General features: G+C 30.6%; 1 protein-coding gene across 5 annotated transcripts in view; it reads left to right on the plus strand.

The window, feature by feature from the left end:
• The window catches only part of Brinp3 (BMP/retinoic acid inducible neural specific 3), a 373,430-nt gene that overhangs the window by 5,092 nt on the left and 348,502 nt on the right, over positions 1-19,836 (plus strand). For all 5 annotated transcript variants that reach the window (XM_034513172.2, XM_034513171.2, XM_076941307.1 and 2 more), the window contains one exon: positions 16,237-16,522. In XM_034513172.2, coding sequence (XP_034369063.1) covers positions 16,287-16,522 — 236 coding nt within the window. In that variant the 5' untranslated portion in view covers positions 16,237-16,286. The remainder of the gene's footprint in view (positions 1-16,236; positions 16,523-19,836) is intronic.

Consider the following 19,836-nt stretch of genomic DNA (forward strand, 5'->3'; position numbering starts at 1 on the left):
GGATTGATGTAGAATATACTTATGTGAAATATTGTCTAAGTCATAGTATTGCAGTAAAATATATAGGATATCATTCAAGGATCAATTTCATTTACTTTTAACCAGATCAGATATTATTTCATCCTCTCATAGGCTATCTTGTTTTATGAAAGCCAACGTTATTGTGTAAATGTATGATTTATAAATTAATGACCTGTTGATTGTTTTCAACAAAATTATTGGTGTAGTACAGCTAAGTAAATCAAATCTAAGTTGAAAGAAGCATTTATATTAAAGCAAGGTGTTCAGACTCATATAAAAATGCACATACTATTCTTACAATTAACTGAGTTACTTGATTGGTGTATTATTAAATGCAGTACAAGTGCTTCCCCAAATACTTCTTCATAGGGGTGTTCTACAAGAGCGAGAAGAAACATAGTTGGGGACTCTATAACTTTTATTTCTTACTGTTAAAAATTATGTTCCTGTGATTTTTCAAATGAGAAGATACTGGTTAGAGCAAGATTCAAACATTTTTATTAATATTACAAATTGACTTTAATATCAAAATACTTCCACCATAAATGAGACTATGATAACAATATGTGACAAGATTAACATATACCTATTTTTTTTTTTATATAAAAGAAAAGCCCATGTGTGTTTGTAATTACATTCAGGATTTGGGATCAGTAATATAGTTTTCGAAGACTCCACGATCATGCTTCCCCTCTGAAGATGAAGTTCTCAGGGAAGCTTGATTGTTGGTAGACTGTCTTCTGCATCTCCACTTCAGATCTACCTCATTTATAGACTTGCCCTAATAAAACTTGTTCCCAACAGTTTTAATTTAGTTTTCTCATTTCTCTCATGAATAACAGAAAGGAGAGAATAATTTCTAAAAACATGCCAAGATAAAATTGAAAGAAGTTAAAGGCAAACCTTGTTGCAAAAATACCATAATTCATCCAATCAAAAGATTCTCATATCTTTGGGTTTCCTAGTCTCATGATAATGTTATAACTTCTTAAGAACAAATGTTGACTCAACTATTTGAATGTGATTATGAAATATTCTTTGTCTAGGGTGTAATAGTGCCATCTGTGTTCTATATTTATTCTATTTTTAAAAAGTAAAATAACACACTTGTTGAGGCACCAGGGCTATTGTTTTACTGACAGTATATTTACCTTGTATTTTATAATTGTAAGAAAGTACAGACACTTTTAGAAAATGAGCCTTTACATGGCTGCCTTCTTGCTGACAATTAATGAAAGAAAATGTTGATTATTATTGGATTTATATTTATCAATTTGATAATCTCCATCCTCAAATGAAATAAAAAGTATTACCATATAATAATATTAAAGTAGAAAAATAAATATTGTAATTTATAGTATCTTTTATATATTCACCATTTAATAAAATAAAGAAAAATGACATCTTAATAGTGTATTAATTTAGTAACTACTTTGTGACTTTCTTTTAGACACTTTGGAGTATTATTCTGGAAAGTATTTCAATATATCATTATGTATATTATATCATTTTATGGCTTCTACATTTAAATTTCTAAATTTCCATTGAGGGCAAAAGAGAGAAACACTCCTTTCTGTTTTAATATCATTGTTTTTTAGTGGCTGATTTTAATTGTTTAAAAATAATAAAAAAACATAACAATGTTTATTCTGTCTTATAAGAAAAAAATTGAGTCTCTGAAGTTAAAATTGAATCTGAGTACTAATGAGCTTTCCATTCAATCAATACTTGAAAGATTTAGCTAGAACTAGTTCATGGCTTTCTTAATGGTATCAAATGGCAAACATAACCCCTCACAATGCTCTTCAAATATAATTGACAATTATGTTTTAAGGCTCTCATATCCTTTTCAAAAATATTTAATGAGCCATTAAGAACATTTGTATTCAATTTCTCAGAAATATTCTATTCCATTGAAAGGTTTTCACAGATAATTATTTTATGTTTATAATAAATAGTGCAAAGAGTTTTCAAGTGATTACTAATTTATCTTCAAATAACAAAATTTTTATTCTTTAATAAGTGACACAAGCCCAATTGTAATGATCCAGCAACAAATTTATTTTCTTCAAAGACGGATGTACATAATTAAAACATTTTGATGGATGGGTTGCATTTCTACATATTTAGGGATGGTATCAGTGTGTTGTTTAGAGGTTTATCTTCAATTAAGGAAAAATAAATTGAGATGTAGTAAGTGATATATAATCTACATACTTGAGAATACATCTATTCAAAATTAATTTTTTTATTTTAATTTATTATTTTTAAATGCTTATTATACCTACAGTTTAAAATATACTTATCTTTAGTCTGACCTATTTTACAAATTATTTTAAGTATTGTTTTAATGTATAAACCCTAATTTACCCAGATGCCTTAAGAGCACCCAAATTATTACAAATTTTCCTTAATAGCCAATAAAGGAACTATCATATTATAGTTCCAGCAAATTAAATCTATAAAATACACATTTATTGATTGGATTAATAAATATATGAACATTACATTCAAATGCATTATAGCACTATGCTATGTAAGAATTATTCTCTCATAATGGTGTGTTTCATTTAAATTCCATTATAGATTTACTGTGAGGAAATGCTTACAGATAGACTTATTCTTCTTGAATTCTATATCAGCCAACCTCATCAGGATTGAGCTAGTTTTTATTAACTTTTCTGGACTCTTGCATCTTGTTAATTTTTAAATCTATCTATAGAATATTACACTATTAAAAAACAATCTAGCCTTGGAAAGAACAGAACTGAGTAAGCATGGACTTTATATTGCTCAATTTCAAGTAGTGGACAGTACATCACATAATTTTTTTATAGATTCACTTTTATATTCAAACACAATTTTTATTTAAAATAGTTTAAATGAAATTTACAAACATCAGCTAGTTTGGCAAAAATGTTATATTAAAGAAGAATGTATTTGAACATTATAGATTTATTTAGATGTCATATTAAACAAATCATGTTTTTTAATTTTTGTTGTTGGAGCTGTTTTTTGTTTGTTCATTTGTTTTGTTACCTAAAATCCCCTACTTCAGAAGCCAAAGCTAGGGGATTGTTCTGACCTCAAATCTAGCTAGTCTAGATACACAGTTTTACCTCAGTCTCAGATATGGAGGGAGAACTCATCTATGAAACAAAACTAAATAAAGCAAAATAAATCAGGTTTATTTTAGTTGTTTATTATTGTGTAAAATTTGATATATGTACACTTTGAATGCAGGAAGCTTTGTGGATGCTATGAGATATGCTAATTGGCACACGGCCTTCTATCAGTTAATGTAAATGTATAACACAACTAATGCATTTAGGAAGAGTTTGGGTTAGGTGATGAACTCAAGTGTCTGTTGTGTCTTTAATGAGTAAAAATCCACATGGTTCTAAACCAGCCAGCCTGGGAACACGCTCGGAGGGACCCATGGCTCCAGCGGTATATGCAGTGGAGGATGGCCTTGTCATGCATTGGTGGGAGAGGAGGTCCTTGGTCCTGTGAAGGCAGGGTGGGGAAGGGGGGGGGAGTGGGTCAATGGGTGCGTGTACATTCTAATAGAAGTAACAGGAGGGGGACCAGGATAAGGGGTTTCTAGGGGGGATAGGGAAAGAGAATAACATCTGAAATGTAAATAAATAAAACATCCATTAAAAAATTCTCATGGTAAAAACATAAGCTCTGAAATATAAATTTTGTACGTGTATACGGGGAAAGGAAAAAAACAAAAAAGAAACAAAAACAAAAACAAAAAAAATTTTTTAAAGTAGGAAAATCTTCTTAAACAGTTGCAACAGTCACTTCAATTTTATAAGAAAAGCTATGAAAAGCTGAATATGCAATCCTAAACATGTGTGCAAAATGATACCTTGAGGTCATTAATGTGTGGCTTTCTCAACATATATTTTTGATGCCAACAAGCATCTTAATATGTAGACAAATTTGAGTTTTCTCATTTCATTAAAATTGAATGGTTCTAACTTACAATAATAGAATTTCTTATTCTCTATCCCAACAGTTGTTAATATACAAAGGTATAATTACAATGCATTTCAAGAGTGTTGTAAGTAGTGTTTGTAATTATCTTATAGAATAATAAAGATAAGTTTTCCCCAAATCATGTAGTGTTTAATATAAATGAAAATCAGTTCACTGTGGCAATAATAGCTAAGAGCAGATTGGTGTCTATTACTGCTAATATTGAACAAAATGGAAGTTTTCAAATAATGCCTTAAGTTGTTTTTCAACATCTGGACCCAAAGAAATGGCTCAACATTTAAGAACATTTGCTATTCTTGAAGAGAAACTTGATTAAATTTACAGCACGCAACAGTGGCTCACAAGTATCTGTAACTACAGTTTAATGAGATCTGGTGCCTTCTTCTGGCCTCTGTTACATGTAAACAAAACATTAATACAAGTAAAATCGGCATCAAAAACTGATAACACAAATCCCTGAATAAAAAATTGTGATGGAATTTGTTTTGCAGACTCAAAGAATGCATTCATTTCAAGGGATCAGCCCACCATTCAAATTCAGTCAAAGATTAAATCTATCTGACTTGTTTAAAAATGTGAAAAAATATAAATGATAAAGAGCAGAAATTTAAAATACATAGTGAATCCGGGCAGTGGTGGCACACACCTTTAATCCCAGCACTTGGGAGGCAGAGGCAGGTGGATTTCTGAGTTCGAGGCCAGCCTGATCGACAGAGTTCCAGGATAGCCAGGGCTATACAGAGAAACCCTGTCTCAAAAAAATAAATAAATAAATAAATAAATAAATAAATAAATAAAATAAAATAAACAAACAAAAAAACATAGTGAAGAAAAATTCCTAGTGTATTGTTTGAAGGATATAATTTTTAGAATTAATATTAAGCAGTTTTTTTATTAAAGTAACTTTTATTCGTATCTGTGAGTTAATACATTGCTGGTCCTATGCATTAACAGTTCTCTCTCCTCCTCTTTCCATTATAACAATCCATTTCCATAACTTTACCACAGGGAATAGACTATCATTGTTTTAAATGTAAAACAATCTTTTTTGAATAATATACACACAGTACTATATTTGAATAGTAACCATATGGAAAACAAATTTGATCATATTTTGTAATGGCTGTAAATTCCAGTATGGTGGATTTTTTTGCATCTTTTTTTAACCAACCATAACCCTCATAAGATTTAACATGTCATTGTTGTGTTCATTTGAAAGATATAAAATTTCCTGTGTGTGAGCACAGGCTGGCATAAGAGCCAAAGACCACTACTGCCTTTATTGCATTTAAACCCATCCAGACGATAGCTAACTGAAGAATCAATTCTGATTTCAAGGAAGAGGCAGCTGCTCCCAAGAACTGTTTTGATGACCTATTAAAATACTTGTTTATCTTTAATGATCCCTAGTGCATAACGCAAACAGAAATTTAATCTACCCATCCACCTCCTACATGGCTATTTCATCACAAAATTGGCCAAAATTGGCTATACATTGCTGTCTTTTAGACATGTCTGAGATAAACAAAGCTATTTTCTATCTATTGATAAATTTGATCATTAAAATGTAGATATTACTAAGTTAGGACTCAGGTATGAGTAGTAAATACCTTTTCCTGTGACTATCATTATGAAATAATTTCTGTTATGTTCTATTAATTTGATTTCCAAATTACTGCTCATTGCATAACAACATAACAGGAATATCTAGTGGTCACTCTTCTCTAATCATCAGACAAGATTATGCACACATTATTTTTTGTTTTCTGAATTTTCTTCAAATTTGATGGTTATTGAAATATGAAAGCTATCAAACATATATGTATACATATGTTATACTAATGAAAAATTACATTGATTCTCTATCAAAATTTAGTGCATAATCATTTGAACCTAATAATATTTAAACTATTACAGACCTTAAATTAATATTTTGCAGCGAGTTGTTCTTGACAATGTCAAATTTTCTTAAATTTTTATTTTGAGGAACAGTATACAAGCAGATGCTTTCTGTTAGAAAAAACAAAGAACTTAGTTTCAGCTCAGTATTTACTAACATCAGGTGATGTGAGATTACTTTATTAGCTAGTATGTCTGTCAACCAGGTCAGATATGTTAAGGTTAGTGAAGAAACATCATTCTATTAGAAATATATGCATTTCTGGCTTTGTTTATTAGGTGTTCAGAAGGTACTAGAGAGCACTGGGTACATTTAAATATGTAATTCCTAATTAGTTTGCTTAGTGAAGATAGCCTCTGCTATGTTTTTATTTTTGATTCTTAACAAAAGCTGTGTATTTAAAAGGTGATAATTTTGAACATGAAGCCTTAGAAAAACAACAGAAACACGGCTGATCTCAGAACTGGTAAGGCAGAGACCTAAAACTCTTTGTTATCTGAAGTATTCTCTGTACTCATTAAGCCATTAAGAGAAATGTGATGCTTGCTCATACATTCATTGTCATGAATATCTAATCTTGATATTGTAAATATATATCTCTTTAAAGAAGATGAATTTTTAATGCTTCAGCATAGAAAAAGGTCGATTCAAAATATATTTTTATCATGTATATTAAAGGCAACAAATTAAATAGACAAAGAAATCAGGAAACTTGAGAAAAAAGTGTTAGAATTCTAACCTTACATGATCTCATTCAATTTTTGTCAAAACATTCTATATTACCTGAATCAAGAATATTTTAATTTAATAGCTCATTTAGCTTTAATAATTAAGATAAATAAAAAAACTCAGATTGACACCACAAGTACTGTATTCATAAACTTTATTTTTTATTATAGTTAAGTATTTGTATGTGACATTCTATAAGGCCCTTCACCCTGTGGGACCCTGTTGTTGATACTATAGGTATAGCTGGGGGAGGGGAGGAGTCGCAGATCCTTGTTTCATGCTGTGTAATATATCTTGGAATTACCCTGTGGGTGGAGTTGCATCTGTAAATAGGAGAAAGAAGACATATTTGGGAGCTACCAAAAAAATTGTGAGCACTAGATACTTAAATTTTTTTTATACTTGGATAATGATTAACTGAAATTTTATCTGATAATAATTATCATTAATTTTAAAGAATTTTCTATGATGTGAATATTCATGAACTGATTAGCATTTTTAAAAGCTGGATCTTCCTTCAATGTTAAATAAACTTAGTATTTTTTATGTGTGTAGCCAAAAATCACATTATTATTTACTTTTTTTTTTCTTTCTACAAAATAGCTTCTAAGTATGCAGTGACATTTCTTTGCAGATTTGGTAAACTCTGAGGTATTCTTGGTCTTTCCCAATACAAAAATATTGTCTATCCAGTAACCCAATTCTAAAGTTTTCTGGCTTCGTTTCAGTGTGGTTAATCAGATTATTTCTAGTATGATTTTAGTTTTAAAAAGTATTATTTCTTTTGCTGAACAATTTATAGTGACCATTTTGCAAATTGTTTTATAATAACACAATTTTTAAAGCATTTCAGAGTCAATCTTTACTAAAAGAAAATTGAGGATGCTATTCATGAAATGAAGAGAAAAATGATAATTATCTTTGAGTTTTATTTTGATAAAATTATAAAGATATGAATTATAAGATATAAGACTCTCCAAGAAACAATGAATGGTAAAGCCACCTTGAATCTTAATGTCTGCAATTAATTAATTAATTAATTAATTAATGTCCACTCTGTTCCTAAATGTATGTTCTTTTAACCTTTATCTTAAATTGTCTTCTGTTTCACTGTTCTGAGACTAGACTATATTAATTGTAATATATTACCAGTTGCTTTTAAAGTTCTTCATGACTCTTGTTAAAAATGGTAAGGTATTTTGCAAGGACTATTTTAATGGGATTTTATAGTAAGAAAGTAATGTTTGATTCAGTTCTTAGCAGAAGATTTTAGTAGATGAGTCAGCGGATGATAAAGGAACAGACAGAAGATCAGATGAAAGAAGATGCTTGCTTAAAACATTTCTCAACATTTTTTCCAAAGTGATGAGAAATCACCTGGAAATTTCAAGACAAGGAACCCAGACAGATAAATAGGGTGTTCCTCTGTGGAAAGTTTAGATTCTACGAAAGTGTATGTAGCACACAATGCTTGCAGAAATGAAAGCATCAAACACCAAGTAAGGACCTATAAAAATACAATTCAGAGAAGCCAGAAGGGAGTCAGATCCAGAAGAATATCTTCATCACAGTTTTATCATATTTCCTCAGTTTTTTTATTTTATTTATTTTTATTTATTTATTTATTTATTTATTTATTTTTGAGACAGGGGTTTCTCTGTGTAGCCTTGGCTGTCCTGGAACTCACTCTGTAGACCAGGCTGGCCTCGAACTCAGAAATCCACCTGCCTCTATTTCCCAAGTGCTGGGATTAAAGGCGTGTGCCACCACTGCCCGGCTTCCTCAGTTTTTTAAAGTCATTTTATTTTATATGCATGACTGTTTTCTTTGCATAGATATATATGTACACTTCATGCATATCTGGAGCTCATGGAGGTCTGAAGAGGGCCGCAGATCCCCTTGAACCCAAGATTTGAGGGGTGAGGGTCACCATGTGTATCCTGAGAACAAATCCCAGATTCTCTTGCAAGAGTAATAAATTTTTGTAATGTCTAGACTCCTCAAATATTCTTTTAAAACTAGAATTGAGTTCAACTGAAACAAAATTAATTTCCCAACATCTATTCTAAACAGATTTCATGTGACTGTTGTTCTGTGACTCCTTATGATTCCCACTATGTATTTTGCAATATTTGCAATTTGCTCACCCATCCTGCAAACACCCATGTTTTAAGCTATCTGGTAACCCAAATGGCTCTCACACTTGGTGCTAGTAAGAACCGTTTTCTCATTCACTGGACACTGTTAAGGAATGAAACTCACCTTCTCTTCATTTTTCCTAATCAGTTCTACCATTAGGCAGCAGCATTTAATGCCCTCTTTATTGGTAGGACAAGATTGTATTGACAGGATCAAGCAGGAGATTACTTCCCTCTGCAGTATGTACTTCCCACAGGAATACTCACCCTCATTAAGATGGAAAGCACTTAGAGCTGTAATTCAGAGGCACTGTGCTACCTTCTGAGTTAAAATAAATAAGGAGAAATAGCCCTCTGGAATCGAGGCTTAACAGAAGTAAATATATAAAAAGATTCCCTTACATGGGGGAGCTTTAACCTATATGATGTGAATGATGTGAGAAAATTCATATTACAAAGTGAATGGGAGAGACACCAATTAAGGACCTATAAAAAATACAATTCAGAGAAACTAGACTGGAGTCAGATCTAGAAGAATATCTTTGTCATAGAATTTAAAAATGAATAATTATGTAGTACTTGTAGATAAATAGAGTGGGGATCTCTAGTATCAGAAAACATAGTGAACTAGCCTATAAAGCTAGATGGGAAGAGTTAAACTCAACATATCTGCAAAAAATTTACTATGTACAAAATAGCATGTAGTGTTAGGAGCCACAGAATGTGCTAAGCAAAGGCTGAAAAGAAGACTCTGTATTCTGAAGAGATGAACAAAACTATGAAGAGACTATCACCAGAATATTGAAAATGTTTAGAAATTCCTGAAGAATCAATCTAATATATCCTTAATCTATCAATCTGATATATTCTTATTTTTAATACTTAAGGATTATGATAAATTAATTTGTTAAAGGAAGTTATCTTTATTATTACAAAATAATTTTAATTTCAATGTTTCTATGACTGATAGTTTTATTTAGTCCACGAAGCTAGTCTAGTTAATTTTATGGCATTTGAGATATCTTTCTCTTTGTGATTTATAGCTGTTTTGCTTTAAAAGTTTCACAAATACATTCTAATTTTTGAAAAAAGCTAACAATGCAAAATAAATTATTTTTATAGTACTCATTTATGTCAAGAATACAGGCATAGCTAGTGTTAGAATATTCCCACTTCTACATATTACTGTTTGATACTTCTGAGAAAATCACAGAGGTCAAGCAATCATTCTACATACCCACTAAAATGAAGGGAAGAAGGTAGTCATGTATGTGTGTAAAATGTCATATATGGGTAAAGATTGTAACATGTTCATAAATTCATTTTGTCAATAAAATGACAAAATCTAGTTTATTTCACCACTTTATAATTCATCACCTTTTAAAACTCCAATGCCCAGTATAAGTAAAATAGTTTTAGGATATTTTAAGTCCAAAATTGTACACTACCATGAGTATTTCACTAAAGCAATAAAGAATGTAACATCACAAGTCACTAGGACTCAAAAACAAGTGCCAACAGGCACACTTATGTAGAAACACCAACAAGCACATACACGGGAGAAACTTGCTGTTTTATGTTTATGTAGCCATGTTTTTCAAATTTAACATTTGTTCCAATGCTGACTCATTTATTAAAAACCTCATTTTTACAAAAAATACACCGAAATATACTAACATATACCATGTTGTATATTTTCTGAAGAGGAAAATAAGAGAATATTAGTGACAGGCTTGTCATATCAGAGGGTTCAGTAGTGGTTAATTTGGTTGACAAAACTGTTGTAAGGGTAAAACTATTTTGTCAGTCCTATTCATTTTCTCCAATCTTAATTATGGATGCCATTCCAAATTATCAATCCTCGTGAACTTTCTAAAAAAAAAAAAAAGGCATTATAAGCTTTCAAAATTCAGTCTCCATTTTATTATTATCAAAGCTAAGAGTAACAACACGGTGTAGTACATATTGAGAGTCTCACTTGAGACCTATTCTTGCTTCTTCTTGAAGAGGATCTGTTTGATAGTAACACATGTTTTTATCAATAGAAATTATAAAGAAAATGGCATAGCCAAAATATTTCTTGTGTTCTCCAGTCATGATAATATGCCTGATCTTGTTACCCCTTTTCAATGATGTGGTATGAAATATTTAATCACTTTTATACTTGTGTCAATGATTTTTAATACCAAGACTGTTTTGCTTGTAGCTGGAGTGATGTCTCTGCAGTTAAATGCCCTTGCGGATATAGCAGAAAAACCAGGTTCTGTTTTCAGAACAGAAATATTTCCGTAGTAGTATATGCCTCATCAGAGAAGCAGTATTCCTAGCCACAACAGTAGCCTATATCCATCTACAAATTATCACATTTTCACATTGTAGATAAACCATAATATTCATATTTATTATGGCTTTCTCAATTATGAGCTATACCACGTTGCAACTGAGTAATCACTGTTCAGAAAAATTGCTAAAAAATTAGAGCTAAATACATATGTGTTAATCGACTATTTATTTCTTATAAAGTTATATATTTAACACATATTTGTTTTAGAGCTGTATTTATTTAATATCCAGTAATTAAATTATACTCATGTATTATATAAATTATACTCAATTTACTTTAATTTTCAGAATATTATAGATAAATCTATTACTTGATTTTATATTTTAAATGTCTTCCATAAATTAATATATTTTATAAACATGAGTTTTAAAATAAATATAACATTTGAAGGGCTAACATATTTATTTTATAATTTGTGTCTTTTATGTTTACATTGCTAAGCATAGAAGCAAAGGCTGTGGAATAGTGTGGCACTTTCATGAGGCATGAGGTTTAAAAGCTGCTATACAGTCTTCTAGAAATATGTGATCTTTCCCTGGCCTTTTACTGTTTCTTAGAATTTCTGACTCTATATGTGACTTGGGCAGCAAGGTGTATGGGAGAGAGAGAATGAGTGATTGAAAAATGTGTTTATTATGCTGGTCTGTCAACTTGTCTTGGGTTTTCCAATGGTTGAAATTAAGTAGGAATGTTTGATGGAATTATTTTATGAAAATATATGTACATGAGCAGAAGTCAATATAAATAAAAATAATATATCTCTATGGAGAAATTATACAGTTTTTTGTTGTTTCCAAAATAATAATGGTTATTACTTTGCATCCATTATGTTAATGAAAAATGCATTGCAATGTCAAAGATGTCTTAGACATTGCCCACCAGTGTAAAGTCTGTTAATTCTGTAAAGTCTGTGATTTCTTTTGACTTTTTGTAGCTTTTGTTCTTTTATTTTGTTTTTCATAACATGATATTTTGATTTATGATTTTAGAATTAAACAAACAAACAAACAAACAAAACTCACAAGTTCAATTGGTGTTCCCTGTATGCTCACTGGAACATGATAAAATTCCTAGTCATCTTAAAGAAAACTGAGTCCTTCCCTACCTGCAGTTCTCTCAGAAACCATCATTTGCAAAGAACTACAATTTGGCATTCTTATCACAACTTTTAGGACTTCTCTTTGATGGCTTTCTGTACAGACTGTTTCTTTGGAGGTGGGAAGGGATCATAAAAGAAGCCTTCTATGTCCCTCTTTTTCATCTGTGAGTTTGCAATCATTGATAACAGTGCGAAAGTAGCTTCCTTGATGAGTAATCCTTAACATTGGGCTTTATATTCGTGCTTTCAGTCATCTTAGAAATTCAATGTTAGTATTATGAAAAATATTTTATAATATTTAAAATTTTGTGAATTTCATATACATTTTATATCCTTAATGTAGATAAACATAAGGTATTAAAATGGAATCAGAATCACAGAGAGCTAAGAAGGAGTTGTTAATATCTACTTTAATGTCTGTAATAATAATAATAATTATTATTAGACATTGTAGCACATGTCATTTTCATGTTTTATGCAGCATAGATTTTTAAAGATCATTGCTATTTTAAAAATAAATTTAGAATGAATAACAATCAATATAGAGTGTTATTATATAAAACGAAATTTGTAAGTATATTATATGTACATATTTTTAAAAAGTGAGAGTTTCAGTATTTACTTCCTTATGTTATAGAAAGGACAATTTAGCAATACTAAATATAAAAATACATATCATACTATAATTTTGTGGTTTTCTATTTAACTTTATGATTTGTTGTCTTTTTCTTCATTTTATTTTATTGTTCTCTTTTCCAAAAACAAACAAACAAACAAACAAATAAACAAAGAACTCTAGACAATTAAAGGTTCTGGAAAATATTTTGAATGGACAATTTTAGTTCCATTATTAGTCAGTTAATTTTATAGTTATGATGAGGTCAAGATCACTTTACAGATTTTTTTTTAATCTGAGGAAGAAATTTGATGAATTTGATTATTACCTTATTGCTTTTTTTTTTCATTATTGGATCCTGTGATAGTCCATCTGTAGTAGTACATTTATTCTCAGATAATATCTACAACTGTATCAGCAAAATACAGGGCAAAACAGCTCTATGTTGTACTTTAGAAAATACATCATAAAACCTTCTTTTATAGAAGGGTTGATGCAAGTCTATCATTCAGTCCAATAGCAAAAACCAGTGAGGTGTGCCCAGCTCACATGAGGAAACCAAGGCACAAAAGAAGCTTAAGAACGTATAAGGACATTGCCACAGCAATTATGAATTAAAGCAAGATCTTTTAACCAAACCTGGACTGCCCAAATGCTAGAATATTATTCTTGAGGAAGTTGAGCATGAATTGGTAGTGTTTTCAGTATATCATTTTTCTAAGTTATTAGTCATACAAATCATCTTTGTTTATATATTTTCAACAGATTGGTTACAAGTATATTTTGTTAATCAGAAAGCTCTGGAAGACATTGTGACTACAGATTTCTTTCAAATCAAAATCATTACCTTTTAAATTATATATTTAACACAGATTTAAAACAAATAGTGGCTTTAAATTTATGGTTTGAATTCATTTGTGAAATACAGATTCTTACTGGAAAATTTTAAAATCCAGTGCTTTATAAAATAGAGTAGAAATTCACGAATGCTTGTCATAGATGAAAGACATTTATTGATGCCAAGGCTATTACACCATATACAGAATGCAATGACTGCAGATTAATAGCAAAGTTATTTAGATATAATTCCCATATAAGTGAGACAATCTGTAAATAGAGTAATTTTACCTAAGACATTTGGAAGTTTTGAATTGACTAATTTGACAGTGATGCTTATAAATTAGCAGTGGCTGTAAAATAATTCACATATATTCCTACCTCTATCATATCATATAAGGCTTGGTTATGAACTGCTTTAAAAATACTGCCACATGATAATTTTCTATGTTGCTTACAAAAGAGTAGTTCTTAATCAGCAGAGTGGAGCTATTTAATGGGATTGGGAAAGTCAATATACTTTGTAAACACTTTCTGTCAGTTTGTAGAGTTCAAAATTGTGATCCAAGTCTTGTGGTTTCGTTATCATTATTAGATATTTTTAGTTACAAATTATTTCTAAATAGCTCTTTTATCAAAGTAGTTTAAGATTGAAATAAAATATTGGGAGATGCAGATAGAACAGTAAATTAAGGCTATTAAATTCTCATCTGAATGCAAAAGACATGCAAGCAATTATAAAGTAGTTTACAAAATTTTGAAGTTTGGTTATTTTATGAATGATTCTGCTGGCTAAATCCTTTACTCTAAAACTTTCTACTACTGATGATGTGAACTCTTTATAATATCATTTAAAAAAGTGAATGAGAAAGAAAGCTGAATTCAAGTATTTTTAGAACTTGTTGTGCATAATACAGAGAATACCATATTATCAGCCTGGCACAGAATTATTTGTAGAATTACACACTGATGGTATTTGCTTCGATTATATATCACTTACTTTATTCTTGGATGAGTATAATATAATATAATGTATTTAATGTCAAAGTTTGTGAGTATTATATATTGTTTAGTTTCTGTGTTCACAAGAACTGTATACATTTATGTTTGGATAAGACAAGGTATATACCTGGATATTTTTAACTCTCTGAAAAAGAATTAATTATAATTTTATCAGTGATAAAGTCAATGGTTTAAGTAAATATGAAAAATATATTTCTGGTCTAGTACTCTTCTTACTCTATCATAAACATTGACATAGCTGGATATTACCTATCTGTCTATATACACATGCTTGATTTGTACAGATATTTATGTATTACTGTGTTCTCTGAGTAATTATTTTATTCCACAGTTAGTTAGATTATATAGATGTTATCTGATTATTTAAAATGCATTTCTCAAAACAGCTAAAATAGATAGGTGTAATGGTACACACACTAAAGAGACAAGAGACGGACACAGATAGGTTGAAATGGAGGCTACCCTGTTCTACAAATTTTGTCTCAAAAATAAAACAAACAAAAAGCAGATACCCTGAAAAAATTATAAGAGCTGATTATGCTCAGTCAGCTGAATTGGGGTGAATCTCAAAACTAACCAACCAAGCAACAAAAAATAAACTAACGAGCAACTTAAGCCATGAGTGGTAGCATGCACATATGAAAATCCAACACTCCTTTGAAGAGGAGAAAGACCGAGAGGGAAAATCCAAAAACCCCTAGGCAAGTATTACCAGCATTTGTACAGAGTAGCCTGCCTTAAACAAAGCAGATGGCAAGAAGAACACACATCTGAGGTTGTGTGTATACAGTAAATATGTTCACATATTTGCTGTAGCCCATGTATATTTGTATTCAGACACATTAATGCCACATACACATACACACACTATATCTATCTATATCTAATATCTCTCTATCTCTCTATTTATGTTAGTATATATATATATTATATATATATACTATATATATAAATATATATATTTATATATATATACTATATAATATATATATATTATATAGTATATATATATAAGTATTTATATATATACTATATATATAAATATCACATAAGTATTAAAACTAAATTATAAAATACCAAATAAATCTATTGTCAAAATTTATTGTGCACTTATTTATTTGCTTCATTTAATGTAAATTTTATATAGTTTTATATAATAATATAATAAACAAATGCTATTACTTTGATTATGTAGAATTTTGCCAATAAGTTAGCAGAAAAATAAATATTTGTTCAAGTTCATTGCTGCTTAAGACATTTAATGAATAATCCACTGGATGGCATTGTTATGACATGGCCGGTAATTTACTTAATGATTTTACTTTCTATTGAAGTAGAAATTTAGATACAAATATACAGCTATGAAACAAAAGGTGATTTTGTTTTTCTTCTTCTTCAATTCTGCTATCATCTAATTTAAAAACAGTTTAATAGCCTATCTAAAATAAAAGTTTACCAGCTCAACACCTCATCTGATGCAGTCTCTTGCAGAGTAACTAATTACCTGTGTATTCTGTCTAGGTGTTGAGGGAAAACTGAGAGGATGAAGGCTCTAAGTCCCCAGTGGAAGCATGATATGGCGGCGCAGAGCTGGTGCTGAATTGTCCTCTCTGATGGCTCTATGGGAGTGGATAGTACTGAGTCTTCATTGCTGGGTTTTAGCGGTTGCTGCTGTCTCTGACCAGCATGCCACAAGCCCCTTCGACTGGCTCCTCTCTGATAAGGGACCCTTCCATCGCTCACAGGAGTATACAGATTTTGTGGACAGAAGCCGACAGGGATTTAGCACAAGATACAAGATATACAGGTATGAAGGGAAGGCAATTACAAATACCATACATGGAGGTTGTGTGTAAATAAGGGCTGTTCCAACGGAAAGTAACAGAAGGGCTATCATTGAGTAAACACCATAGTGATGTTTTCTTGGCATTTAAAAATTATTCTTGTAGGTGTAAAAAATTATTAGATAATAGGCAACTGGTTATGTAACTCAAATTTGAATATACAAACCAGTTTTCTTGCAAGCTATTTCTCATTACATAGCATGTGTTTTTCAAGTTAATTTTTAAAACTTTTATTAGTCTATGGCACATTTCCTTAGCCTAAATGGGAATAAAATCTTGTACTAGTCACTGAGAAGTTTTGTCAACTTAACCAAGTTTACAAGAAAGTAATTGTATATTCGTAAGCTTGAAGAAAAAGCGAAAGTATTAATATAAATGAGCATCAGATGGATATGATAGCAAACAACAAAAAAATGTCTAGGATATATGTTTGTTATCATTTGCCATTTTTTAAAAACGTGAAGTCTAAGTAAGTTGTATGAAAGAAGTCGTATATGAAAACAAGCAAAAGCTGCTTATTCCCACACAGCCCAGAGAGTTCATTGAACAGATGATTATTAGGTGTCACTTAAGTGTATTAAATCATATTTATATTTGCATGTTTATGCAAATTATTGCTTTGGATTGTTTCTTTTAGGAAGACTTTGCCAGTTGTTGGCATTTATGAAGAATAAATTTTAACTTGTCATTTTCCTGTCTGTGACTACTCAGATAATGTTCTATAAATATTTTATTTTATTTTATACAGTATGTGCACCAGAGGGCAGTGTGTTTCAGGTCTGTGCATAGTCTTTTATATAGAATAAAGAAAAATTTTATAAGCCTTATCTGCAGACCATATTTGCAGAATATGCAGAGCATATACAAATTAAACTTATTGTTGCACTTTCCCCCAAAAAATGCCTTAGTCCATACAAAGCAAGATCATGTCTAAAAAGCAAGAGAAAAAAAAAAAAGCGCCTTACTCTGAACCTTTAAAGACAGTTATATATATTAAGAATCTTCTAATGTCTGTGTCTAAATTTATCAGATACACAAAAATGTATGAGATTTCTAGTTGTGCATTTTTGTAAACATTGGCTGGTTTAAGATGTTCGCCTTACAAACACTATAAAGATATTGGACTTTAAGACTGTGAATGTCTAACATTTGAGCCATACAAGATTTTTGACAGACAGGCAGACTGACAAGAAAGCAGTGGTCTATGTTTACTGTGGTCTCTCTCTGGAGGTCTAAGATACCCTGTGTGCTTGCTTTGGTGGCTTGGTCTATTGGCCAATTATGTGTGAATAGCAGACTGTTTACATGTTTCTTCAGGTTTTGAGTTTCATCAAAATCATTACTTGGGTCACAACATTTAAAGTATGGAAGAAAAAAAAATCTGGAGAGTCTTTGCAAGGGTCATTACTGCTTGGTCTTTGGGAAATTTAAACTGATTTTCGTTTGTCTTCCTCGTGTTTTCGTTGTGACTTAAGTAACATGTTCAGACCTTAAAAATGAAGGTTTAAATTCCACCTTTTCAGAGTTGGGTTATAGCATTTCCAATGCTTTTGTGCTTCTCTAATGATGCAATTGTCATTAATAATTGCTTTAAAATGAAAAATACTGTCTCCTGGTTGGATATTTTCAGTGTTGGTGTGAAGAGGTACTTTGATTTGTCCACGCAGCACTTTTTATGTACAGCAGTTGTCATATAACACTCCACACAAAGTGAATGAAGAAGTTGACTTCAGTTTTGAAAGAGTAGATAATCAGAATTACATATTAAAATAATTTTATAAGGGTTGTCCTTATTTTTGTCCTTTACATTCCTTATAACTCAGTGTTAGATGCTGGGCAGTGGTGGCACATGACTTCATTCCAGGCCTCAGAAGTCAGAGACAGATCTTATACTTCAAGTCCAGTTGAGTCTAAAGAGCAAGCATCAGGATACACAGAGAAGCCATGTGTGGAAAAAAAAGTTATAGTGACTCTTTACATTTTTTGCTTATATTTGCCATAAATACTGATATGGAAATTATAGATATTAACAACACAGATGGAAAATTAATATATTCCACATTATCTACTTGGCATACCATTTTAAAGACCATATGATTTTCTAAAGTAATCAGCCATATCTACTATTGCTTATGACTGCCATAAAATCCTTCACGTGGCATATTATATTGCCAAATCTTCTGGAAAGCATTAGGTCTGAATTTAGTATATATTAAGCATGTTAACAAAATTAGGTCAAATTTCTTTTAGTAGTCTTTCTTCATTTCATCTCCTTTTCTGGAAGCATATCTTCTCTTTCACTTCAAGTACTAGAGCAAGATGAGATTATTAAATATCACTGGTTTCACACACCCCAAAACAATATGAAATTATTTTCTCCCATTTCAATAAGGTACAGGGTTTTTTGTTTTTGTTTTGTTCCTTTGTTTGTTTGTTTTGTAAAATAAAAAGACCTCAGTCTGTATTTTTTAAAATGAAGAAATATAATGTCCTAAAAAATTTTATTTCTAAAAATTATGGGAGCAGTGCCTCATTTAAGACATGTATCACTCTTTTTGCTGCAGAATTTCCTTTGCTATGTACTTACAATGCAAATAGCCTCCCTCTGCCATGTTAGAAATAAAAATTTTCAAGTGTAAAATGGTAGTTTTTTTTATTACAACTATTCACTAGGTAATATTGTGACATATTTAAATGTGAACCCTTTGTTATTTATTATTGCATTTTATTTAAACAGTTTACCAGTTTCTTTATTTATTAAATCGGGCAAGTCTAAACAGAAGTGCATGAAAACTGATACTGAACAATTTATGAATGACTCCAGGAGTCCTCCATGGCTTACAATCTGGAGGATATAGAATAGTAATACTGATAATTCTGTCCTGTTGGTTGTAAGTTAAACATGGAGTTTTAAACCATCATTCCTGCTTATATATGGTTTGTAAAGAAGAATCAAAGCACATAGCGTTAATATGTAACATAAGGGTTTATGGACATATGGCTCCAGAGAACCAAGAATCAATTCCAAGCATTTACATGATGGTTTACAGTCAACCATAGTTCTAGTTCAAAAAAATCCAATGTCCTTTTATGACCTCTGTTGGACTGATATTGGCATGTGATACATAGGCACATCTAGGCAGAACACCCATAAAAGTATACACAAAATAAAGTTAAATCTTAACAATAACAAAAAAGAAGTATTCTAACCAGTTACACTATAGAAGTGTTTGCCTGTGAAATATAAAGTAGAAATATAATTACTTGGATTTTAATA

The sequence above is a fragment of the Arvicanthis niloticus genome, chromosome 10, assembly GCF_011762505.2.
Source record: "Arvicanthis niloticus isolate mArvNil1 chromosome 10, mArvNil1.pat.X, whole genome shotgun sequence".
Lineage (NCBI taxonomy): Eukaryota > Metazoa > Chordata > Mammalia > Rodentia > Muridae > Arvicanthis > Arvicanthis niloticus.